The sequence below is a fragment of the Canis lupus genome, chromosome 4 (assembly GCF_048164855.1).
Source record: "Canis lupus baileyi chromosome 4, mCanLup2.hap1, whole genome shotgun sequence".
Classification (NCBI taxonomy): domain Eukaryota; kingdom Metazoa; phylum Chordata; class Mammalia; order Carnivora; family Canidae; genus Canis; species Canis lupus.
In genome coordinates this window covers 58,654,263-58,680,984 of record NC_132841.1, presented here as the reverse complement: position 1 = coordinate 58,680,984, position 26,722 = coordinate 58,654,263, and the positions used below count along the sequence as shown (strand labels likewise).

General features: G+C 43.5%; 1 protein-coding gene across 1 annotated transcript; it reads right to left on the bottom strand.

Moving 5' to 3' along the window:
• Positions 1-1,999: 1,999 nt before the first annotated feature.
• SLC36A2 (solute carrier family 36 member 2) lies at positions 2,000-26,722 on the bottom strand. Its single transcript, XM_072824444.1, has 10 exons — positions 26,356-26,722; positions 23,351-23,441; positions 22,722-22,810; positions 22,099-22,194; positions 18,182-18,266; positions 15,031-15,249; positions 13,223-13,321; positions 7,744-7,910; positions 5,757-5,926; positions 2,000-3,102 (listed from the first exon to the last, which is right to left on the bottom strand). Exons 1-10 carry the CDS (start codon positions 26,517-26,519, stop codon positions 2,831-2,833), a joined length of 1,452 nt encoding a protein of 483 aa, XP_072680545.1. The 5' UTR covers positions 26,520-26,722; the 3' UTR covers positions 2,000-2,830.

Genomic DNA, 26,722 nt, shown 5'->3' with positions numbered 1-26,722 from the left:
ATGACAGTACATATGTCATAGGGTTAAGGATTAGGTGAGATAATCCCAAGCAAAACACAGTAAGTGCTCAGTGAGGGAAGGAAGAAAGGATTTTTGCTAGGATTCCTTGATTCAAGAGCAAGCTCTAAAAGTTAAAGAATCAGTGGGGATGGGAGGTAGAAGGTGGAGGGCCTCTGTGTGTGTGTGTGTGTGTGTGTGTGTGTGTAAACCAGTACCAGACAAAAAAAATTTAATATCCCCACCACTGAAGCACAATTCTAGCGACTGGTATTCTTTAGCACTGCTGACAATTACTAATGAGTCTCCCCAGCTTACTTTTCTTGGTTACATCCATGTTACTAAGTTTTTTTTTTCCGAAATTGAATTTTAGCCAGATTAGTCTAAATGGTAAGATTGACCTGAGCATCTTACACTGTAGGGCCTTGTCCCTGGCAACGAGTGACCATTTTTTAATAACAGAGAGGACAATCTTAAACTTAGCAAGGCTGATTGGGGCGATGGTGGAAGATGGTGGGAGAGGCAAAATATAGAGAGGAAGAATGCTTTGCCTGGAAGTGCTCTGGGTTTGTTGATGAAACACAGAAGTGCAGCGTGGAAATAAGCCAGCTCTCTGGCCAGGTGGGCTGTAGACCACTGCATAACCTATGAGTGCCCTCCCAGCAGGTATTCTGTAGTCTATGGGATCTGGGTGCGGTCTGCTGGCCCTTCTCTCACCTGAGCGGGGCTGGTACGCATGAAGTACCTTCTGGAAGTCTAGCAGGTAGAAAGCAACATACAAAAGGAGCAGACCAGGATTTAGGAATTGGGGTGGACACTCTCCTCCAACATCTCTCCTAGGCCGTTTAGGAAAGATCATGGTTGAAAATAAGTAGGAAAGGGCTTTTTCAAATATTCTCTTAAAATGGAAGCAGAGGGCAGCCTGGGTGGCTCAGTGGTTTAGCGCCACCTTCAGCCCCAGGGCGTGATCCTGGAGACCCAGGATTGAGTCACACATCAGGTTCCCTGCATGGAGCCTGCTTCTCCCTCTGCCTGTGTCTCTGCCTCTCTCTCTCTCTCTCTCTTTCTCATGAATAAATAAAAATTTTTAAAAAATGGAAGCAGAAACAAGCATGAGGGCATTCCCATAAATTACAGTAAGTTTGATGAAAAACTCTCCCCTGAGATTATAGATCTGCCTATAATATCTACTTGGTTATTTCGGGGTGCTTTTCCAATTTTAGTGATTTTAGGGAGGAAGGAGCAAACACTACGTGGAAGCTTGAGATAGTGTTTCATTCAGGTTGGCTGGCTCCTGCAGCCAGCCAAGCTCAGACATGAGAAAAGGCCCAGGACTGTGAAGGAAGCAAATTGAAGTGGAAGGAGGGCAAGATTCAGTGTCAGGAGATCCAAGTTCTACTCAAAATCCAGCTCAATGGCGCCACCTGTGGAAAGCCATGCTTAGTACTCCAGAGCAGTTAGTGTCCCTCTGCCCTTATAAGGACCTATAATGGTACCAACTAAGTGGGTTACCTGTAATTCTTTCCCAGTGGACAGAGAACTAGTTTTTTGAGGGAAGGGGTGTTTTTATCCTTGGCATATCTCCTTTAAAGTGAGTTTCAGAAAAAAAAAAGTGAGTTTCAGTTAACTTTTGCTGCATAAAAACTCCCACACTTTATGGCTTAAAATTACATTTATCATTTCTCACAATTTTGTGGATCGTCTGGGCAATTCTATGATCTGGATCAGCCTGAATGGGGCTGGATGTAGTCTAGGAGTCTTCCCTCATGTGTCTTGAAGTTGGCAGGCTGGTTGATCTGAGGAATGGCTTCAACTGAGATGATTCACTTCTGCTCGCACGGCCTCTCATCCTCCAGTCGGCTAGCTCAGGCTTCTTCACTGGGTGGTCGTGGCTCCACAGCACAGTGAGCAATGAAAGTCCTGATGCACAAGCTATCACCAACCTTTGCTTATATCACATTTACTAATGTCCCGTTGGCCCAAATAAGACATGAGGCCAAGACCAGATTCAAGGGGTAGAGACATATATTTCACCTCTTGATAAGAGGAACTGCAAAGTCACATTGTCAAGAGGAATCTCTGACATTCTTGCAGCCTACTAGGAGAACCTTGAACTATGCTTGACACGCAGTAGGTAGAATGCTTGTTCCAAGAATTAAGAGGTAAATAACATCAAATACCATAATAGTATTGTCCACCTACCTCCCCCTGCCACTGACTGATCTACTTCCATGCCTCCTATCTACTGTTGGGATCTTCAAACTGAGCCAGAACTTTATCCAGTGGTTTAGAAAGTTTATTGCCCTGGACTTAAATATGATGATGGCTCCTTTCTGAGAGTTGCAGTTCACATTGGACCTCTTTGTCCTACCCATTTTTGTCATAGGAGTTGTGTATACTTTATTGGATTATAGGTTAGGCCCTCTAGTCTTTGCTCTGGAAAAGGGGAAACCCTTTGTTTACCAGATCAGCGTCAGCCTTAGCCAGCTGCACATCCTTTTGCCAGTTGGTGTCACTTGGTTTCCCCCTGGTGGCTGCTTCTTGCAGAGCATCACTCAAGGTACAAAATCCACCTTGTGAATTGCCAAGAAGTTGGATGGAATCAAGAGCCTTCCATGGGAGGCTCTCAACTTAATGGAAAGCAAGAGATGGAAAGAAAAGTAATAAGCAAAAAATTTTAAATTACCATCTAGACCCTGTAGCTGGTGAGTCCTTGATTGTTTCACCATAACTTGGCCCGGAGGAAAGGTAAAGCAGCAAAATAAAGATAATACATACAAAAGATATCCATATCAGTAGAAGTCAGGTGCTGGTGGGTAAGGAGTAGCCATTATCATTGAACAAAAATGGTGGAGTTGGAAGAGGTGAGGGGGTGTCCTGAGAAGATCAGCTCGTCCAGGGCCTGGTAGGTCCCCACGACAAAGCCCACAAAGCCCAGGATGCTGATCAGGAGGTCCTTGGCGATGGTGAGGGGGCTCATGCCCTCTGAGTAGTAAGTGGTGATCTCCAGGAGGGGTGGGATGATGAGGGCCAGGGCGCTGCTGCTCACGGAGCCCACCAGGGAGAGGACCAGGTCTAGGCGGGGGATGAGGATGGCCAAGGTGCCTGCAGGAGATGATACAGGATACATGGATCTTCAGCACTTAGTTAAGGTTTTCGAGTTTGGCTTTAGAATCCGTTTCTTAAAACAAACTAGTTGTTTCTCACATTTAGTTACATAAGGAAAACATCAAAAGTCCTGTAATACTCCAAACACATTCATTAGGCGTTATGAATTAAAAATTTGGTGTGTGTCCTAATAATTTTTCCAAAAAATGCATTCATAATGTTGGGAAGAGAAATCTTTCCTTTTTGAGGTTCAATGATGGGGGGGGGGGCATTGGTAGGAGCTGGGGATTTACTGACAATGGACAAAATTAACAGGACAAAAGACAGAGTTTACTTCAGGCAACACAGAACAGCCAAAGATAAGAGGTTCACTTGCTCATTTCATAAGGGGAAAGAAGGGGGCAGAAAGAGCATCTATGTAAGAACAAGTAGAAGTTATGCAAGGTTCAGATCGTTTATTTAGGGAATTAGTGTGTGATGATGGTTAGTCTCCTTTCTGGCAGAAAACCTTCCAGAGGGGATTTATGGTGGTTGAACTTGTCAGAAGTTCCTGCTTAATTCAGCAAATGAAGTTCAGATAAGCATTTATTTTTTCCCTCCCTGTGGCTGCTGTTTGTTTAAATGCTTTTAGCTTAACATAATTTTTATGCCACTGAGGTGCACTTCAAATCCCCATATTATTCAACAATGATTAAGGGACACCTGGGTGGCTCAGTCAGTTGAGCATCCAACTGTTGGTTTTGGCTTAGATTGCGGTCTCAGGATTGTGGGATCGAGCCCTGTGTCGGCCTCCCTGCTCAGCACAGAGTCTCCATGTCCCTCTCCCTCTAATCATCAACTGCTCTCTCTCTCTTTCAAATAAATAAAATCATCTTAAATAAAACAGTGATCAAGCTCTTAATAAATAACAGTGCTGGGAACTGTCCCATCTGCTTGGGACATATCAATGTACAAAAGATACAACAACTTTTAAAAAATGCCTTTATAGAGCTAACATTTTAACAACTAACATGACTACACACACCTCTTACTTGCAAATAATTAGAATATGAAATTATTTATAGGAGAAAGGGGGTGTTCAGTTGGAACAAGAGCACAGGGTCTCATTAAGAGAATGTCTTTGTCAGGTTTTACATACATGTCAGAAAACAACAAACACCAGAAGCTAAAGATTTTGAAATTATGTATTTTTCAATTATGTTTTACAGGCCTGGGCTTCTACATTTTTTCATTTGACTTTTTGGAAGATTTTCACCAAGAAAGCCCAAAAGTCTCCCCCGGGCCTCCTGTGGAGGAGGTGTGTGGTATATCAGAACCAAAACAGGGCTGGGAGGCAGGATTCTGGTTTCCCCTGTGTGGCCGTGGTTCTGTCCCTACCTCTTGCTCAGCTTGTTTCCTCCTCTGCAAAATGGGGATAAATGCTATGTGTCCATAATGGTATTATGGTTCACACTGCAAATGGTGTTCAAGTTTTAAACTCATTTATGTCCTGGGATAACTGAGTTACTTGATGTAAAGCACCCAGAAAAGGTATCTTTATTGTTACTTCAATTTATTCCTAATTTGTGTGGATTGGGGCAATGCATGCAGAAGCCATAGGCTTCAGGAATTATCTTCATACTTAGGACAAATTTCTTATCTCGCTAGAGTCTCTAAGGTTCCGAATGGCAGTATCACTGCTTCCTGGGGTAAATCGGGACAAACAAATCATTTCAAAGAAAGAAAACTGGTGTCCACTGCATTGCATGGGTTGGTCTAGTACAGCAAGAAGCAAGAATCGCCCCAAGGAGAAGTCTTAGAATCAATTAAAAGGAGCCTTAGGGATAGCTGGGGAACACAACACTCTGTACAGGAATCACTAGCATCTCCTTCAACCCTGCTAAAACACTTGCAGAAGTGGGGTACCTGGATCAGTGGGCTTGAGGCATAAGGAGTACTGAGAGGCTGTGATCGGGGCCAGCTGAAGCCCAAGGGGCAAGTCCAGCTCACTGCTGCCACTGGGGAATGTGATCCTAGGCTTGCCAAACCATTTTAATTGTCTCTCTCCCAAAACATCAGAAATCTGGATTTGTATGTGAGATCTTGGACATTTTAAATGTTGGCACAAATTTATACAACATTCTGAGGCTCAGAAAAACACCTCTTCTGCCAGATTGGACTCGCTGGCCACTGACCTCTGTCTTGGAGGTGAAGGGTGCTGATGATGTGGGTTCAGATCCAAGCTCTGGCGCTCCCTAGCCAATTATCGCTCCCTGCTTCAGTTTTCTCACTTGTAAAGTTTATCATAGTCCTACCTCATGAGAGTCCCTGTAGGGCTGAATAAAATACTTTGAAATATGGCCAAAAAAGAGTACAGTGGCTGGTACACAGCAGGTATTTAATACATATCAGTTCTTAACATTATGATTAGTGTTCAACCAGCTGTGTCACTCTCTCAGGCTGGACACCTGTGACTCTGTCTAATTAGGTACATGGAGAAGAATTAGGTGTCCCTGGGCTTACATGAGTTACTCCTTGTAATGCTTTAATATGGTCCTTGAAATACAATTAGCACTTAATCAGTGCTGGTTATCATGACTATCCCTCACCATCTGGTGGATTCCTGACAGCCCTCAGGAAAAGAGCAACATTTTGCTCTGCCTTGTACTCACACGTCAGGCAGACCATGGCGAGGCGGATAGACAAGTCCAGAGGCAGCGCCCAGCGCTTTGACACCTGGGAGGTGGCAAAGGGGATGATGATTTCTGCAGGGACGAAGAACTGCAGAGCATATGTGCACAGGATACCAACGACATACAAGAGCTTGACCGACTGGTACAGCCTGCAGGACAAACCAGAGAAATGTTTCCTAAGGTCACCATGCTCAGATACCTGGCCTCCTCAGAACATTAACCCCTGACCTTGGGATAGTCCCTTGGGCTCCAGTTTCCTTGTCTGAAAATGATGGGCAGGGGACTTGCCAGAGTCAAGAGGGAGTCATGGCAGAGCATGTGGTGAAAACAGAGGGAAGTATCACAGGTTCAAGTGACAACAGGGGGGTCATCTCTAAATAAAAAGAACCTTGAGCATGCTTCTATGGAATACCTTCATAAACCACTATCACTTGATGGTCAATTTTAGATTTTAGGAACTAGAGGCTCAAGGCCAGCTACCTTGCCCAGGTGAAGACCAAAAAACCTGGGTATAAACACGGTAGTCCTTTGTGATCTAATGTCAGTCCTTAGCGATTCTCTGGATTGCCCCAAAGCTCTTGGCACATAACAGGCCATCAACACATGCTTCTTATAGGTTGAGAGAACTGCAGAGTCCCAAATCTTTGGGGGAAGAGGCAGTTTACAAAAGTCCCCAAAGCCTCTCTGCTACTCTGGAGGGTTTCTTGTTCTGTTCTATTTGTATATATAAACTAACCCTCCCTCATTCTCACTAGATCATGAGCTGGGGAAGGTAGTGAAATTCAAGATCATAGCTTACTTGGTCAGCACCTTCCATGCCCCTATGTGCCTAGACTGGTGTCTGCACAGAATTGCCATGCAGTAAATGCTTGATAAGTGATATTTGTCACCTTGGGAAAGGAGCCCCATTTAAGCAAATGAAGCTCCAAGTGACCCTTAAAAAGATAGCATCCTGTAATTAATGACATGTCTCAATGTGAGAGACAGTGCTGCACAATGCAATACAGGCTCATGTGTCTATTTAATATGGTACTGGGCAGCCCGGGTGGCTCAGTGTAGTTTAGCGCTGCCTTCGGCCCAGGGCGTGATCCTGGAGACCTGGGATCGAGTCCCGCATCGGGCTCCCTGCATGGAGCCTGCTTCCCCCTCTGCCTGTCTCTGCCTCTCTCTCTCTTTGTCTCTCATGAATAAATAAATAAAATCTTTAAAAAAATAAACAAATAAATGAATATGGTACTGTTGGGGCACTGAGGTGGCTCAATGGGTTGAGTGTCTGCCTCCAGCTCAGGTCATGATCCCAGGGTCCTGATATTGAGCCCTGTGTCAGGATCCCTGCTCAGTAGTGAATCTGCTTCTCCCTTTCCCTCTGTTGCTCCCCCTGCTTGTGCTCAATCTCTCTCTCAAATAAAATCTTTTAAAAAAAATAAATATGGTACTGTTGAAGTCTGGGTTTCATGAATTGGGTTCATTTAAACATAAAATTTTTACAGTGGTCTTCCCAAATTGGTTCTTGTTTTACTACTTTTTCAACCTAGCTATTCTAACTTGGAGGATGTGCATTCTTGGTTAGGGCAAGCAAGGCTCTGTAGCACAGGCCTTAGGAAATGTAGTTGGAGATGAGTGTTGCCACCCACCAACTCCTCTCTCTGCTGTTTGTTCTCCCTGAGGACCCGACCCCTCCCTTCTCTCCTTAGGTGAGCAAGGACTGTCACTTCTTCTCTCTCTTCCTAAATCATGTCCTCCTTTATACTAAGCTATCAAAGCCTCACTCAACATGGGAAGCTATTGAAGAAGGAGCTCCTTGGACAGAGATACCAGAGCCCAGGGTTCCTGTGATAGCTCTGCTTCTCATTCACTGTGGGGGCCCTCTAGACCCTATTTTGCCATCAGTGGAAGGGAGGCAGCAGTCACCCACACATTTCCACCTGACCCTGAGTGCCCACCACCTGAGGGCCCGTGAAGTTACCAGCAGTTGGGTAGATTAAGGGTTATGCTGGCCTTGATGTCATTTCCAAACCGCAGGTAGCCCAGAGACCCGATGCCAATGTACAGGGCAGTGATGATAGACATTCCCAAAGACAGGATAGCTGGGAAGCGGCGGGCGTCCTTCATCTTGTTTTCCAGGGGCAGAACCTACAGAAGGATCATAGTGTAAAAAGAGAGAAGGGGAAAGAGGAACATGAACAAAAGAAGAAAGGCATGTGACTTCTGAGTATATCCCAAAAGTACTGGAAGCAGAGACTTGAATAGGTATTTGTACAGCTATGTTCATAGCATCATTTACAATAGCCAAAAGGTGGAAGCAACCCAAGTGTCCATTGATGGATAAATGGATAAACAAGGATGGTATATACATACAATAGATATTATTCAGCCTTAAAAAAGAAGGAAATTCTGACATATGTCATAACATGGATGAACCTTGAGGTCATTATGCTGAGTGAAATAAGCCAGTCACAAAATGATACATGGTACATAATTCCATTTACACTGGTACCTGAAGCAGTCAAATTCAGAGAGTCAAAAAGTAGCATGGTGGTTTCCAGGGACTAATGGAGGGGGAAATGACCATTTTGTTCAATGATTATAGGGTTTCAGTTTTGCAAGACAAAAAGAGTTCTGGAGATGGGTGGTGATGATGCTTTCATGATAAAATAAATGTTCTTAATGTCACTGGTGTGTATATTTGAAAATGTTAAGATGGTAAATTTTATGTTAGATATGTTTTACCACAATAAATGAGAAAAGAAAGGAAAGAAGGCCTGGAGTCACAAGATGAGCCCTGGACCATTTGGAGCTGGAAGGGCCCTTTTTAGGTTGTGCAGACCAAGGAACTCAGCCTCTGGGGCAGCCTGATCTGGCTAGCAGATGCATTTTGTTTGGCCAGCACAGCCTTTTAGACAATTGAAGGTGAATGCCTTTGGGCACAATATTATTGCCCCATTCACCAGGCCCACCTCTCCCCCTCATGTGGATGTATACCTGGCCTCTTCAACCACATTGCCTTCTAAAGGCTTTGGAGTTTGAGACTTCCAATTCTAGTGCATTCGCTGCTGTCTGTTCAGATGGGAAGGCTGCGACACAGGTTACACACAGTGGGCTGTGGCAGAGCTGGGACTGGAGGTTCCTGGTTCCTCAGCAGGACATTCCCTATACACCATGTTCTTGGGATCCTTCTTCTCCAGATGCATACCTGGCTCTGAGAGAATCCAAGTTGAGACAGCCTATCTGGAGCCTGCTGGGCATCCCAAGTTCACTTCTGTCTTTGGAACCAATCTGCTGGCCTCTCCTCCCATAAATTCTTCCTTAGGCTTCTATCAGCTAACAGCCCACCTCCACCTTCTCCTTCTCATTGATCAGGCCATAGGCTAAAGCACATTTTACATGCATCATTAGGCTAATCTGTGTCTCGGTTTCTTTATCTGAAAACTTACCTACTGGAATTTTTTTGAGATTTATATGAGCAACATAATGGCATACAGTAAGGGTTTAGTAAATGCTAACTGTTCTTTTTAATACTGTGAAGACTACATACATCTCTATGAAGATCGTGTTTGTCAAACTAGGGGTGATGGAAGGGGAGGAGGGCGGGGGGTGAGGGTGAATGGGTGACGGGCACTGAGGGGGGCACTTGACGGGAGGGATGAGCACTGGGTGTTATTCTGTATGTTGGTAAATTGAACACCAATAAAAAATAAATTTATTATTTAAAAAAAAGATCGTGTTTGTATAATTCTTATTTTATAGATGAGGAAAACAAGACTCAAGATGTAGTAAATTGCCCCAATTTACACAAAGATGAAAGTGGCAGACTGAGGCTGCAGACTGGGGCTGTCCTCCAAAATTCAAGTACTTGCTTCTACCCAATCTTGACTATATCCCTCCAGCATTCGATATATTTATTATTCAGTAGGACCTTAGTGTTTACTCCCTTGTACTGTTAACTCCTTTTTTTGTCCTATATGCATCTCAACCCCATGCAAATGAAAAATGCTTGAGGGGAATGCCATGTCAAGGTCATCATAATGCCTTTCCACTTTCTTTCAGATTAGGGGCAGGTTCCTAGTAGAAGCCAGGAAAATGTCTGAGGGATTATGTGGAGCCTGAATGACCCAACCTGAGCTTTCCCACCCTGCAATACATTTTCACTGCATAATTTCTACAGGCTAAAAAATTATCTTTTTTCTCAGTAGCTGGCTCTCTCCTTCTCTCCTCCTATAATCAAATTGATAAACAGCCATTTACATAAAGTGCAAAGGTCCCTGGATTGGGAGTAAGGGGCACTTGGCTTTAGCTACAGCTGTAGCTGTTCCCAGCTGGTGATCTGGCTCAAGTCCCTTTCCTCTTCAAGGCTTAGGCTCTTCTTCTGTAAAGTTAGAGACTGGGCTAAAAGATTTCTAGAGCTGATGTGAACTCTGAAAGTCATCATCATTAGCACGTAGTAGGTGTATTACTAATACTTATTGAACAATTACTACTATCATTTAGTTGGGGAATTAGAGTTCATGGCCAAAGTAGATTCCAGCATATTCTGCTTCCAAAGTCATTTGCTCAACCACTGCACTCTTTCTTTTTGGTATTTCTGTCCAAAATCCTAAATATACTGTGCTTCCACTTGCATTAAGATGTTGTAGACACATTCCACCATAGCTCTCTTACTGATTAAAATTAAAATCTCTGGAAAGAATACATAAAACAACTATCCATGGACCTGCAAAGTATATAATAGCACGTGGATTGATCAAAACCAGTACAAATTACCTTTATGGTACTGGGTTTCTTGATTTTTTTCTTACTGTATCTCCCAATTTAGACTCAAGAGGACCTCAAATCCTAGAATTCTATGCAGGGGATGGAGAAAGAAAACCGTCCAAGAGAAATCCTCTTTCTGGCTAGAGGACATGGAACAGAGACCCCTGTGGGACAGACAGTATGGAAGAGATCCCTATTTTGTTTGTTTGTTTGTTTGTTTGTTTCCTTTTTTACTCTCACAATCACACTCCCAAGGCAAGTCCCAGTCACAAAACAGCATCCTAGTGTATCAATGACTATGGTGTTCACACAGGTACCTAAAAATCTGATACAAATTTTTCTCTTTGAGCAAAAGAACTAGGAAAGGGGGCTTTGGGACTTTAAAGAATGTGAGGACAAATCAGCTCTGGTACATAATTTGCAGGGTCCATTGCAAAATGAACATGCAGGGTTTCTTGTTCAAAAATTAAGAATTTCACGATGATAAAAACAGAGCATTAAACCATGTGTGGGATTCTTCCAAAGACAGGTCCCTACCCTATGTGACTGCACAGGTAGCATGTCCAGGAAGCAGGGCCTAGAAAGAATCACTGTTCATTCATCCATTATTTTTATTTTAGTTTTTCCCTCTCTTTTCTCTCAGTGCTTAATCCCAGTCAGACTCAGTCACAGGAAATGCACAGCACCATAGGAGGTTAAAACTTTGGCTTTCTAGCCAGAGAACCAGAAAAAGAAGCCATTAGAAGCTGGTGAGTGTTCAGGAAAATATGCATAAGAGGAGGTTGGAGAAAGTGATCCCCTAAATCTGTGGTGAAGTCCTAGGCTTTGTTCTAAGTTGTGCATGTGTGGGAGTGATGTGAAGCATCAAGCATTGTTCAAAGAAATTAAAGAAGACCCAAATAAATGGAAAGACATTCTATGTTGATGGATTGAAAGACAACACTGTTAAGGTTTTTGCACAGATGCAAAAACAATTCAATGGAGAATGGATAGTCTTTTCAACACATGATGCTGGAACAATTGGGCATCCTATTTAAAAAAATGAACTCCAACATACAAACACCTTTATCAAAAATTAACTCAGAACAGATCATAGATCTAAATGGACAATGAAAACTATAAAATATTTAGAAGAAATATAGGAGAAAATCTTTGTGAACTTTGGTTAGGCAGAGTGTTTTTAGATAAAGTACTAAAAGCAGAATCCAGGGCAGCCCGGGTGACTCAGCGGTTGAGCCCAGGGTGTGATCCTGGGGTCCCAGGATTGAGTCCCACATTGGGCTCCCTGCATGGAGCCTCCTTCTCCCTCTGCCTGTGTCTCTGCCTCTCTCTCTCTCTCTCTCTCTCTCATGAACAAATAAATAAAATCTTAAAAAGAAATAAAAAAATAAAAGCAGAATCCATAAAAATAAAAATTTTGACATATTGGACTTCATCAAATTTAAGCCTTTCAAAGAGCTTTGAAAGGCATGGTTAAGAGAAGGAAAAGACAAGCAACAGACTACAAAAAACATTTGCAATTATATAGTCAATAAAGAACTTGCATTTTAATAATATAAAGAATTCTTAAAAAATAATATAAAGAATTCTTAAAACTTAACAGCTCAGTTTTTTGGAAGTTTGCAGAAGATTGGAACAGACACTTCATCAAAGAGTATATACAGATGACAAGCCCACAAAATGATGCTCAAAATTACCAATCAAATACTACTATGTTCCTATTAGAATGACAGAATTTAAAAATGCTGACAGTACATAGAAGAACTAGCACCTGGAATGTTCATCTATTCCGGTGGGAATGCAAAGTGGTACAGCCATTATGAAAACCTGTTTGGCAGTCTGTTATAAAGTTAAACATACATTAATATGTGACTAACAGACTTTTCTAGAGAAATGCAAACTTCTGTTCACATAAAAACCTGTACACAAATGCTTGCTTATAGCAGTATTATTCATAATCGTCAAAAACTAGAAACAACTGTTCTTCAGTGGGTGAAACTAATCAACAAATCCTGGTGTTGTCCATACAGTGGATACTCAACAATAGAAAGCAAGGAGCTGCTGATGCATGCAACAACACAGATGACCTTAACGTGCAGTCTCAAAAGGTTACGTACTGCATGATCCCAGGTATATAGACATTGTGGAAAAGACAGAACAACAGGAGATGGAGAACAGAAGGTGGTTGCCAGGGGCTAGTGGGAAGTGAGGAGCTGACTACAATGGGACAGTATGAGGGAGTTTTTTGTGATGGGGGAGTTGTTCTGTGTCCTGATTGTGGTCCATCTGTGACTCTCTGCATTTCCAAAACTTACAGAAATGTACACATACCCCGCAAAGTGAATTGTATTGTATGCAAACTAAAAGTAAACAAAAATCACATACATAGCACTACCCTTCCTCAAGTGTGGAAACACAAACTATGTAATAATCCATTGTAAATATATAGTACTTCCCAGCTTAAGACTCCTTTTGTTTCATTAAATCCTGTAAATTGTGTTCCTCCATTTGCCTTGATTTTAAAAGATTAAGAAACACATCTTGGTATGAAGATAAATGTTTAACAGATGAATTGGGACAAGAGATTACTTTCTCCTGTGTGCACATAGAGACTCAGAAACCCAGAGTTCCCTGCTCCTGTTCAGAGGGCCACCCAGAGCACAGGAGAATGTCTACCCCAATTCAAACCTTACCACACCAATGCTTTCAAATGAAAAAATGGCTGTTCCAAAGAAGAGAGGATAGGTCTTCCAACTTGCTACCAGGGGCAACCGGCTGGGGTCTGGAATTCCCTACAGGAGACAGAAATGTAGTAAGACCTTTATTCTCAAAGCATGTTTTGGTTCATATAAGAGGGGAGTATTCTGAGAGCAGACCTACATTAAAAAGGAATGTCAGAAATTCCAAAAACTTCAAAAGGAAGTAGGCATCAAACTTAATTTTATTTTATTTTTAAATATTTATTTACTTTTTCATGAGAGACACACAGAGAGAGGTAGAGACAAAGGCAGAGGGAGAAGCAGACTCCCTGCAGAAAGCCCGATGCGGGACTCTAACCTTGGACCCTGGGATCATGACCTGAGCTGAAGACAGATGCTCAGCTGCTGAGCCACCCAGGTGCCCCACCAAAGTTGAGTTTAACATGCACCATACCATAGGGCCAGAGGACAGAAACACTGAAGTACTGTCAAAGAACTAAAGGGTCAGCACCTCATGGGGAAGGAGTATGGTTTACTAGAACCCTCCAAAAGAAAATCTTATGCACCATAGGTTGTACTAGCTTCAAGTCCCACAGACACTTGGAATGTACCAGTGGTTATGGGTGACAGAAACTGTTGTGACTATAGTTAGTGATAGTCTCAGGAATCCAAAGTAATTAGTTAGATATGAAAGTCCCCTTTTCTTCTTCAATGAGCTATAAACTGAAAGGAAAGAAAGAGTGTGGAATAAATATGTTATGTACCCTGTGACCTGAATGAGACAGTAATTACAGAGACATTTCTCCAAATAGGCAACCTTAGGAATTGTCTATAAGTAAATTGAAGGTAGTTATCTTATTAGGAAATTCAATTTTGGAGAATTTCTCAATATTGTCTTGAGGAATATAATACCTATTTATAATTATCCTTAAAAAATTTGACTGATTTGTTATTTTTACTAAATTCCATGGACAAGATAATTTTTTTTCTTGTGATTTCTGAAAGTGAAGAACATCTGAAAGGTCTATGACATATGCCAGGGGGTTTCTAGGTTTAAATTTCTATGTAGCCTTGGGATGCCTGGGTGGCTCAGTGGTTAAGTGTCTGCCTTTGGCTCAGGGTGTGATCCTGGAGTCCCAGGATTGAGTCCTACATCGGGCTTCCTGCATGGAGCCTGCTTCTCCCTCTGGCTATGTCTCTGCCTCTCTCTCTGTGTGTCTATTATGAGTAAATAAATAAAAAATTAAAAAAAATCTCTATGTAGTTTTGTCCAGCAAATAAATATTAGAAAGAGTAGAAAAGTAGGAAATTGAGGGAAAATCAATATTCGCAACTCAACCTCAAAGGTATTGTAATTTGCATTGTGATAGAAGGCCTGTAGCCTTCTAAGGCTGTCTCTGTGACTAAATACTATTTTTCTTCTCTTGAGTTCCTATGGGTAATTTTGGACACCTGGAATTGTAGCCTAGAGGATATAGGGCTATAGGTAATTTGGTAAATTTCAGCTTTAGTACGAGCTCCTGCTTTTCATTTGCCTTTTGCTGCTATCCAATCATTGCAGGAATTGCAAAGCATAATTTTTTTCAAAGGCTAGAATTTGACAAGGATTGGAGAAGCAATATAAAAGAGGAGCTATCCAGAAGAATAACAGAGACATCTTTGTGGAAATAACGGTACAACGGTACAAGGTAGAAGAGTGAGGTACACACCTACCCTCAGAGCTGACCCTAGGTAGGAATCAGTCTGTTATTGATAAAAAGCTCTGCCCAGTGGAGGAATCAGGTGTGTATATGTGTACTCACCTGGGCAATATACTGGGTGATGATGATCAAGCTGACCAGCATGCTGATGTTGGCCAACATGGAGAAGATGGTCAAGACCCTGAGGTTCCGGATAAGGACCAGCAGCACCAGGAAGGGCAGGAAGGAGAGCATGTAGAGTCGCGAGTCCATGGTGGGCGTCAGAATCACGGTCTCATTATAATGGCAGTTGGTCGTTGTGCCATTAACTGCTTCCACTACCTGAGGAAGGAATAGGAAAAGCAAGGGGGAAGATTCAATAAATCTACTAGCCACACGATTAACTTAGTGCCTGACCCATAATCAAACTTCCTCACAAAAGGCATGCCTCACATGGTAGGGCCTCATAATGAGGTAGGGTGTTTCTTTTGCTTATAACCAAAAAACCCATCACTTACTATTTCTTAATTGGACTAATTCTGGTATTTGAGTGAGAGAGTTATTCCTTATGAAGACTGGACCATTCACTGCAAGACATATTGGCATTCCTGGATCCCACCCAATAATAGTTATTTGCATCCCCCAATCATTGTGACAGACAAGAAACACCCCCCACCCCTGCACACAGTACAAACACCCCTGGCAAAGTCAGGGAGGGTGGGAGAGAAGAAGGATGGTATTACTCTGACTAAGCCTGACTTAATGGATACAGTCTTATTGCATAAGCAATACAATCCACTGCAGAACAATTAGAAACTAGAATTAGGCAAGATGTGAAAGCAATGATAATCTCAGTACCCATTAGTAGCCAGGGTCATGTCCTAGAATATATTCATCTATGCATTTTATTTTTTTTCTTCTATTTTTCATCTATACATTTTCTATACCATATCACAAGTTACATGTATTATGCTCATCCTTTTTATTTTACAGCATATGTAAATTGCTCTTATTTTGAAATCTCCTTTTCCCTTAAGAACACACCACAGTTACTTAAATGAACAATTAAATCTTATTTTTTTTCTGACTCCTTGACTTCTAATTCCTTTCAACAGGAAAAATACTTGAAACATTAGCAGGCATTCATGGCCCTCAACCTGGGCCCATTCAATCCTGAAGGCTTATCCTCTCCCAAAGTCCACACCTTCTCCTCCAACCAATTTTATTGCCTCTCCTGAGCCAGTCCCCTACATTCCTGCCTCCAGGTGTTCACTCCTCCCTTGTTGGCTGCCCACCCCTCTTCTCCTCAAACCTGTCCTCCAACATCTAGCTCAGATGCACCTCCGCAAGGGAGCCTTCCCTTACTCCAGTGATCCTTTCTGCCCCCGCACATTTTTGTTCCTTAAGTTCATTATGAGGCAGCCCCGCCTTCAGAGTGTTGTTAGTGGTGTCCTGACCCAGCACCAAAATATACTGATAGCTAACTTTTTTGTTTTAGGACACATCCTACTCAGCCTGCAAACTCTTCGAGAGAATGTTTGCCTTGTCTCTAGACAGATTATAATATTCCGCTGATAGCAGATTGATTTCCAATCTGGTGACACGTTTTAAGAGCCTTCAAGCAATCAAACTCTTTGACCCAATAATTTTACTTTAAGGAATAGATGCCAAAGAAATAAGGGGTTTACAAAGACTTCCACAGATTACAGTAGAAAAACAAAGGGAAACAAATAAAATATCCAATGATAGAAGACTACATCCTAGCCAATCTGTGTGATGGAATATTATGAAACTAGTAAAAATTATATTAAAAAATGTAAGGACAGGGCAGCCCCGGTGGCACAGCGGTTTAGAGCCGCCTGCAGCCCAGGGCGTGATCCTGGAGACCCTGGATGGAGTCTCACGTTGGGTTCCCTGCATGGAGCCTGCTTCTCCCTCTGCCTGTGCCTCTGCCTCTCATTCTCTCTCTGTGTTTCTATGAATAAATAAATAAAATCTTTTTTAAAAAATGTAAGGACAAAAAAATGGTAAGGACATTACAAAATGCTAATCAGGTAATGCTAACTTAAAACAATAACTATGAATGGTTGGATTAATAATAATTTTCTTCCTTTCTTTCTTCCTTATTTTTTTAAGTAGGTTTCATGGAGCCCAACATGGGGCTTGAACTCACAACCCTGAGCTCAAGACATGAGCTGAGATCGAGTCCAATGTTTACCCAACTGAGCTACCCAGGCACCCCAAATTTGTTTCATTTTTAAAAGCAATATAGCATAGTGCTCAAGAATTTGAGCTCTGGGGACACCTGGGTGGTTCAGCAGTTAAGCATCTGCCTTTGGCTCAGGGTGTGATCCTGGAGACCCGGGATTGAGTCCCACATTGGGCTCCCTGCATGGAGCCTGCTTCATCCTCTGCCTATGTCTCTGCCTCTCTCTCCCTGTGTCTCTCATGAATAAATAAATAAAATCTTTTAAAAATAATTGAGCTCTGATGTCAAAAGCCTGGGATTTTTAATGTTGGCTCTGCAATCGTCTATCTATACATAATAGAGTTTATAGCTTCAGTTTTTTCATCTGCAAAATGGGAATAACCACAGTACCTACTTTGATAAGGCCATGGAGGGAATTAAATGGGGGAAAGCATACATAATACTCCCTGTTCCTGACCCAGAATAGATGCTAACTCTGAATGCTTGCTATTTATTCCTTCTTTCTAATTTCTTTATATCTCTAAATTTCTGTGGTATTATAAGCAAAAAAAGAGCCTAAAGAATAATTTCTTTTTTAAGACTAAGGATGTCCTTTGTTATTACCCATAATATTTTACTTAAATTGCTACAAGATAACTTCTGGGCTAGATCAAAACAACTTCTTGGAGACACCAACTGTTAAACCAGAGGTTAAGCAGCTAACGGTAGATAAGGATGGTCTAAGGAAGATTAGGTATCATCCAAAAAGAGCTGTATCAGTCTTAGGAGAGTTAATAATGATTAAGGTCCAAGGCAGGACAACTAACAAAAATCCAAGGTTTCTTCCAGCTAGGTTTTAGAGAATGGCTTTGAGAACAGGTCCAAGATACTGGAAAAGTAACCACTGTAGAACAGTAAGTGGATTGGGGAATTCTGGATTCTTTCGTAACATCTAGTTTAACTTCCTTTGTTGTATTGATGAGGACAGTAGGAGCCCAAAAGAAGAAGCCACATTTGCTGAACCACTAAGAGAAGACCCTCCTTTTCCATGTCCTTTCCCCTTCCACCTTCTCTAGAAGACTCTACCTGTTTTAAATTATCAGCCAGAAACACAATGTACACACAGCAGAAGCCCAGCTGGGTGACTATAAGGAAGAAGCTCACGATACGCCTGGAAGAGAGAAAGAAAATGAGTTATAAAAGAAGAATTGGTTTGTCATTTCTATTTCTGTCCCCAGGGGCTCATGACCTAGTTCCAGCACCTTTCCTTCTGCTATCGCAACCAGCAATGGGACAATAAATCAAGTGACAATAGTTCTTTTAAAAAAAAATGTTTCTCAACTCCCAGCTCAGCAAGTGGCAAAATTCTTCATGGTTAGGAACTCCCCACACCTGGCTCTGCAGCATTCCTCATAATTGATACTAATTGATGTAAGGAAGTAGGCACACCATTTTTATTAGCTATCATTAACATGACAATTTTTTTCTACCACGTGCCAGACACCGTATTAGGTTCTGAGGAAACAAAAAGAATACATGGTCCCTTCTTGAGTGGTTTATAGTTTAGTGATCAAAAAAGAATATGGCACTAAGGGCCACGATGAAAAGAATATTTTACCCTAATTATAGAGTAGATAGCCTTCATAGAAAAACTAATATCTGAGGGGGAGTCCCTTGGGAAGGGGAAGAGAGAGAGAAATTTTTAAAAAGACAAGGAGGAGGAGATGGAGAGGGAGGAGTGAGGAAAGCATCTCAGCAGAGGGATTGGGCAGATTTCTCTGGCTGCGGGGAATCCACTGGAGGGGGCCAGCCTCAGCATGGGGTAGACTGCATAGGAGCTTCTTTATTCACAGAGGTGTCCAGCAGCCTGGCCATTAGGAGGAGAGCATTAAAGCATTTTACGAAGTACTAGGGAGCTAGAAGTTACAGAATCTGGTGATCACTTACATCTAGGGGAAAGGGAAAGGAAATGATCGAAGGTTACTGATAGGCTTTGGTCAGACAATGAAGTGCACTGGAAGGAACAGATTTTAGAGGAAGGGGAAGAAGTGACACATTCAGTATGTGAATCGTTGAGCCAGGGGCTCCTACAGGAGACATTCAGGTGGCAACTATATGAGGGTCTGGAACTGTTGATTTGTCAGTAATGGATAAAGCCTTGAGAAGACAGGTCAGTGTTAGGGAGCCTGTAGAGGGAGAAGAAGAGAAGGTGGTGTGCCAAACCCTGGAGAACACCAATATTTAAAGGGAAGATAGGAACAAAGGAGCCTGAAGTGAAAACAAACGACTGGCCAGAGAGGTAGGTGGGAAACTAGGGGTGGGGAGGCGTTTAATAGAAGCCAAGGAGAGAAAGTGTCTGAAAAAGAGAATAGTCAATTGTACCCACACTGTTGAGAGATTCTCTAGGGCAAAGAGGGTGTAATAAGGAGGTCTTTTAGGACATTGGTGGAAAGAACTTCAACAGAAGTATAAGGACAGAAAAGGCAGGTGACCCATGGAAGAGGTGTATGGAATCAGATGTATGGAAGTCAAGGCAGAGGATGTGCTGTTCTCTCACAGAGCTAAGGGTGAGCACCAGTCTTGATGATGCCCATTCTGTCCATCGTTGTAGATCCATTGCTTCAACATGTCCTGATACTGCAGGAATTCAGTAAATATCTGCTGAATAAGCAGCTGCTGAATAGGAGCTAAGACGGTGGCTAGAGGATGGTGTAAGGTCCAGGAAGCTTTATGAGTTTATTTTACTATTCTTAAGATGGAGATACATGAATGCATTTAAATGTTGAGAGGAAGAGCCCACAGATCCAAAAAAAAAAAAAAAAAAAAAAAAAGGTTGAAGTTATAGAAGAGGAAATGATTAGAGGAGCAAGGTCTCTAAAAAGAGCAGGAAAAGCTGCTTTACATGTTCAACGATGACTACAACGATTTGAGGGGTAAGTGACAGGCAAAATCTCCTCTTGGGTCACACATTAGGAACATTCTGGTTATCATCCCAAAGCCTTCCTTGTCTACTCAGAGGCTGAATCTATTGATTCAGTATGTGAATGAGCTTTGGGCCAAGGGAGATGCCAGAGCCAATGGTTTTCTGCAGACTATATTATGTAAGAGGGCACACAGCAGGGCTGTAATGGTTGAGTATCACAGTTCAAGAGAGACTTTGATCTAGATGGTACTCAGAAAAGAGTATGGAGAGGGGGTGGGCACAGGCCTGAAAACAAAGATAAAAGAGCAGATACAATCTCAAGTACCAGAGGATGGAAGGGATTGACTTGTTCTGTGTCTTTCCTGAAAGCAAAAGGCAGGAGCTGCAGCTCAGCAAAAGGTCCTTAATATCTCCGTCTTTTTTACTCTTTTCTTCTCACTATAAACTCTCTCCCTGGGGAACCTGGGTGGCTCAGTGGTTGAGTATCTGCCTTTGGCTCAGATTATGATCCTGGGGTCCTGGGATTGAGTCCCATATCAGGCATGGAGCCTGCTTCTCCCTCTGCCTATGTCTCTGCCTCTCTGTCTCTCATGAATAAATAAATAAAATCTTAAAAAACAAAACAAAACAAAACAAAAAACAACAAGCCACAACAACTCTCTTCCTAAGGGACCTCTTCTGCCCCCTGGCTTTGTGGTTGATGACTTCAGTTCTGTATCTCCTGTATGATGACAATAAGTTCAAACCTATACATATCACTGGCCACTTGGCATCTCCACTTGAACCTCAAACCCAACTTGTCCAAAACAGTAGCCATCAGAAATCTCAGTCAACCTTGACTTTCCTTTTTCCCCACAGTCCCAGGATCTGGGATTTGGGATAACCAAATTCATTTTTCTCCATCCCCACTGTTACCCAGCTTGGTCCCAGCTGTCACTGCCACCTGCCTGGCAGTTGTCACTGGCCTCTTCATGGGTCCGACTTAACTGATGATTGCTCACTTACAATGTATTCTCCTCACAGAAACCAGAGAGATCTTTAAATGATGCAAATAGGATCACTTGCCTGATTAAAACCCTCCAGTAGCTTTCTAGTTGTTTTAAAGAAAAGAACAAAAACCCTTAGGAGGGTCTAAAATGTAGTTTTCCAGGCTCCTGCCCACTTTCCCTTGGGTAATTCCTCATCCTTAAGAATTCCATTCCTTCAGGGATGCCTGGGTGGCTCAGCGGTTGAGCGCCTGCCTTCAGCCCAGGGCATGATCCTGGAGTCCGGGGATCGGGCTCCTGCATGGAGTCTGCTTCTCTCTCTGTCTATGTCTCTGCCTCTCTCTGTGTGTCTCTCATGAATAAATAAATAAAATCTTGAAAAAATAAAATAAAAAAAAGAAGGGCAGCCCAAGTGGCTCAGCGGTTTAGCTTCACCTTCAGCTCAAGGTGTGATCCTGGAGACCGGGGATCGAGTCCCACGTCGGGCTCCCTACGTGGAGCCTGCTTCTCCCTCTGCCTGTGTCTCTGACTCTCTCTCTCTCTGTGTCTCTCATGAATGGGTAAATAAAATCTTAAAAATTGTTAAAAAAAAAAAAAAGAATTCCTCTCTTCAGGGCTCATCTCAACTGTTCCATCCTAGGAAGCCCCCATGAGCCCACACACATCTCCTTACCTGCTCAGTAGCAGCTAGTATTTCTTCATCATATTTATCCTAGTGGTTATTAAGTAACTGTTTCTTAAACTGTGTAATGCTTGTCTTTCCTACTGGATTATGGGTTCTGTGAAAGGAAAGTCATTCGCATTGCTCTCCACAGTATCTCCAGGGCCTGGTATATAGGATAACTGGATAAATATAGTTTAATAAATAAGTGAAGATTATTAAAGCTGCCAAACAAAGGAATGAACACACTGTCACTGGAGGTATACAAGGAGGGGGGCTGGATCAGGAACGTTGCCAATGAACCCCTTTCCATGCATAAAGTCCAACATTTTGTGCCACATGAGCCAGCTTTCCAGGGAAGAAGGCATCCCTGACAGCCTCATCTCCTCCTCCTGTACCTTAGTCTACTTCAGGGAAAGCAAGAACAAGTTACCTTCCCCAGTGGGCATGGTTCCGGAGCCAGGCGCTGGGGCTGGCTTCCAGTCCGTGCTTCACCGTATCGCCATAGTCCATGAAGGGCTTGTTAAGCCTGTAGGAGAAGGTGCATATATAGTTACCAAGACAGGGTTTAACCTAAGATCATATACTAAAAAGTCAGGAGACACATAGCAGGCAGGACCCAGCTGGAGTAGAAAGACCACTAGGGCAGAGACCCAAGTTCTAGACTTAGACACCTGGCAGTATTTCCAGTATTTGCTTGTTTTCCTTACCTGTCAAGTAGGGGTGATTACTATATAACAAGGTTAATAAAGCACACCTCACATGGGTTCAGTAGTTTTCATATCCATGATCCCAATGGAGTCTCATCACAATTCTCCAAGGCAGGGTTAGGCATGGATTATTTATGCCCAATTTACAAATGAACCAAGCAGATAATCACAGTGGCCTGATTCAGATTACCTAATATCCCAGAGCCTCACCTTAGGTCTCTGTCCCAAATGCTTTTTGGATACTTGTTGGAAGAAAGAGGGAAACTCTTGTGATATGTAGGATGTTTCTGGGATATCCTTGAGAACTGAGTACCAAAGGAACCGACATGAGAACAGTTTTCCTCACCTGTGGCAGAAGTGCTGGGCACACCTGACCAGGATGTGCATACAGTGGCAGGCGGTGAAGCCCATTGCTAGCAAACTGAGTGGGCCCATCTGAGGTAAGGAGGAGCCAGGGGAAATGGGAAGAGAAAAGAGAATGGATTTATGAAGAACAATGCAAGGAGAGATTTGCTAGTACAGATACCATTTGGCACTCAAGGAACTTTCTAACAAACTGCTTTGTGAGTCCTTTTTTAGCAGCAACAACTATTCTTTCAAATACAGTCTCAAGTAGTACTTCAATAAAGTACATAAAGCAATTACAATAGGAGTTGTGACCCTTAGTGGCCTCTGAGGTGTCCCTGAGAACTAGTGCTTCATAGGGCACAACTGGAAAACTCATTATAGTCCAACCCCTGCATTCTACAGGGGAGAAAACGGAGCGCCAACGAAGGGACAAATGATTCACCAGGGCCACTCAAAGTCTGCAGCAGAGCCAGAACTCAGATCCTAGATGTCTAGACTCCAAGTCTGGACCAAGCTGCTTCCCACAAAGAGTGCTTATTGCAAGCCATTATAAACTCTTAGAGACTGTCCTCCCACTCTCTGCTACAACTCAGTCATGCAGGCCCCACCTGCAGCAGCCCCTCTTACCAGGATGCCTGCATTCTTCACTGCCAGGGGTAGTCCCAGGATCCCTGTGCCCATGTTGCCTTTCACCAGGTGAACCAAGGTCTGGAACGCTCTGAAGGAGAGAAAAGAGACATGAGGGTAGGTGTGTGAAGGTGAGGAGGTCCAACAGGCATTTGCTCACAGCATGCCGACACCTGAACACAGCTGGATAGCTGGGCCCCTGGCCATCACTCAGTCCCTGTGGCCTTGATTGGCACCTCTGGATCTCCTGTAGGGTGGTCAACCATCCCATTTGCCAAAACTGTCCTGGTTTTAGCAGCTAACATTCAACATAGCCATTCTAATATTTAGTATATAATAGATACCATACTAAGTATTTTACCCGTATTGTCTTATTTAATTCTCTTGGCAAGACTAGAAAGTAGGTTATTGCCTTTATTTTGCTGATGAGCAAACTGAGGCATAGAGATTTTTTTATGACTTGTCCAAAGATATACTGTGGAATCAGGATGCGAACCCAGAACCACTTCAGAGTCCCTGTTCTTCATCCCACTTCTACTGGACCACCTCCTGGAAACAGGCCCAGAGAGATGCATAGAGGGAAAAGTTCCATTTTCTAACCAAGGAAACAGAAGCGGAGAAAGGGGACAGCCCAAGGTCATTGAACCAGTAGCTGAGACAGGACTGAACTCAGAGAAGAGGGATGGAGACCATCAGCGAAGAGAAATCATAGTACCTTCTCAATTAAGTATGTCAGATGATTCAGATCCTCAAATGGGATCTGTGGAGACAGGGTCATTTGGGGATTGGGCTTCAGAGGAATTTTTTTGCCTATCAGGCCAGGACCTCAAACTGGGGAAAGGCATGTCTCCTCCCTGCCCCAAGAAAAGCAAAAACAAAAACTCAGACCCCTTAAGACAGACGGGTACCTTCAGGGATAAATAGTTTCAGGGAGGTACTCTCCATGCTGATGAGTTACAGAACCACCTATTACTATACCTCTTGGTACCTGGATCAGATTCAACCAATGTGAGTGTTGGATTTATAATCACAACTTGAGAAACATCGGAAATTACTTGGGAGAGACTTTTAGTGAGGACACTGACTGTGAAGGGCACCAGAGGTATTCTGGAAGGAACCTGGTCTCTGAGGTTGGATGAACTAGGGATTAAATCCCAAGGCCACTACTTAGCTAGCTGTGTCATCTTGGGCAACACATCTACTTTGCTGAGTCTCTGTAAATGTTGGGAGGAATGATATTTTGAAAGGATTGCCCCAACCACCCTTATCTTTATGTTAATCCCTAGCTCCTCTAGCTTTCTGAGGATCTGCCCATTGATTTGTTATGGGTTAAAGAGAACAATTGAGGGAGAAAGTGGGCGGAGAATCGCGTGCCCTTCTCTCTCCCAGTGGGTGTCAACATCGCTGACTGAGCACTTGTGCCCTACGGCCCTCCAATAATAGGCTTGTTTTGCAACAAGGGAAGGGTCAACAGGTCACTTTAGAAATTTCTAACCAAGGGACTTAAGAAATCAGAATTTAACTTTGGGCCATGTAGCCAACTGAAAAACTTAGTGTGGTGAGCTGGGAGGCAGGAGACTCATGTTTGAGCCCTAACTCCTTTGTTGACCTTGGACCTTCATGGTATTCACAGTGGCCAGCTTTTAAGGGTGCTGGGTTTGCAAGGGGCTTTATGTGCAAATCACCTTTGCAGCCATCCTGGGTGGAATGAAATGTTATATCACAGAGGAGAAAGTGGGGCACAGAAAAGTTCTGTCACTTGTTCAAGCTGGCTAGCAGCTAAGTGGGCATTTGAACCTAGGTGAGCTGATCTGAGTTCCATGCTTGCCTGACTTGATTCTCTTTCCCTCCAAACCCCTCTGGGTTCTCTCACACTTTGTTTCTTTGATTCTTGAAATTGCCACCAAGCCATGTGTCAGTTTAGGACACCAGAGCTAGTTGGTTTCCTCAAAGCCTCAGATTGAGAAACAGCCCAATGCAGCAGTGGATGGCCCAAGGCCTGGAAAGTTCACTCGCAGTGTCAGGAATTCACAGCCCCCAGGACTAGCACCTGAGGGCAACCAAACCCTGTCGAGTGCCAATCACTGTGCTGATGATGGAAAGGGGCTTTGCTGGCCCATAACTTCTCCCTGCTTGCTGTCCACCCCCTCCCCTCAGATGTCATTCCCACAGGCAGCCTCTTTAAATTCACACTGCCATCCATTTACCTCTATTCTGCATATGGGGGACGCTGGGGCTAGGGGAGGAAAGTGCAGAATGACTAGTTGAACGCAGGTGCTCTCTACTTTATCAGTGTTGTCAACATTCTCTTAAAGCAGCAGCACTCTCCAGCAGGCCACCCCACCCACATTTCCTAAGTGAACTGGCCACTCTGCTTGAGTGGTGGAGGCGGAGGTTGCTGAGCCCTGTAGCTTGGCTCCCCCATCTAAATCCCTTTTTTGTCATGGTTTGCAAGTCTTCCCTACCCCTAATTACACCCCAGGGAGGTGGAAGAAAGTCTTCCACATTCTTTGCTTTGGATATCCTCAAAATTGAAGTATGGGTCAAAGTAGAGGCCAGGGTCACTGTAAGAAGGAGGCAGAGAGGAGTCCATGTCTGGTTGTCAAGGAAGCCACTGTGGTCTTAAGTTCAGATCCCACCTCCTTGGAGAAGTTGAGACTCTCCCAATGATCAGGATTGACCAGAACAAAACTGGCTTAGGGCCAGCACTGGATTCTAGTGCCCATCCTGCCAATGACCCAGTGTGTGGCCTGAGTGACTGTGCCTTAGTGTCCCCATCTGCACGTGTTGAGTGTGGGACCATGAAATCCTGGGGCTTTCTGAGCCTCTGCTCCTGCCCCTATAAGCTCTCACCTTGACTCAGTCTCTGACTACACTTTTTTTTTACCTTGTTTTTCCCATCAGCATAATGGGTTGGGGGTCAGACACAGCCACCCCAGGGTTTTTGTCAGGGCAAGCTTGTAGGCCCAGAGGCAGAAATAGGGGTGGCAGAAAAAAGCACTCACGTTATGCCCTTGGTCTTCTCTAAGCCTGGTGACTCGGAAGGGTGTCCATCCCAGAAACTGGAGTCCTTGCTCTGCAGCTTCTTGGCACTTTTGGGCGAGGATGTGAGGTCCAGTTTGAGGTCAACGGCCCCCTGGTGACCCCTGCCACTCTTTGTCACAGGCATGACTGCTTCTGAGAGAGGACTGTGGATGCTGAGGAGGTCTGTTCTGGAAGGAGGCACGCAGGAAGGTGTCCGACAGGTACAAACCCCAGCTCAGCGGCTTGTGCCTCAGCAGGCTCTGGTGGAGCTGGAATGAGGCCCCGCCTACCTCCCCCGGAGTACACTCCTCCTGCCCGAAGAAGCCCAGTGCCAGAGAAGCTGGAGCA

Bases quoted from the DNA above. Each gene is read 5' to 3' on its own strand.
- SLC36A2 (XM_072824444.1), bottom strand. From the start codon at position 26,519: ATGCCTGTGACAAAGAGTGGCAGGGGTCACCAGGGGGCCGTTGACCTC. The intron at 23,442-26,355 runs GTGAGTGCTTTT...TCTCTCCTTCAG, and splicing joins GAGAAGACCAAGGGCATAAC to AGCGTTCCAGACCTTGGTTC. The intron at 15,250-18,181 runs GTAGAGTCTTCT...TTCCTTCCTCAG, and splicing joins TGGCTGATAATTTAAAACAG to GTAGTGGAAGCAGTTAATGG.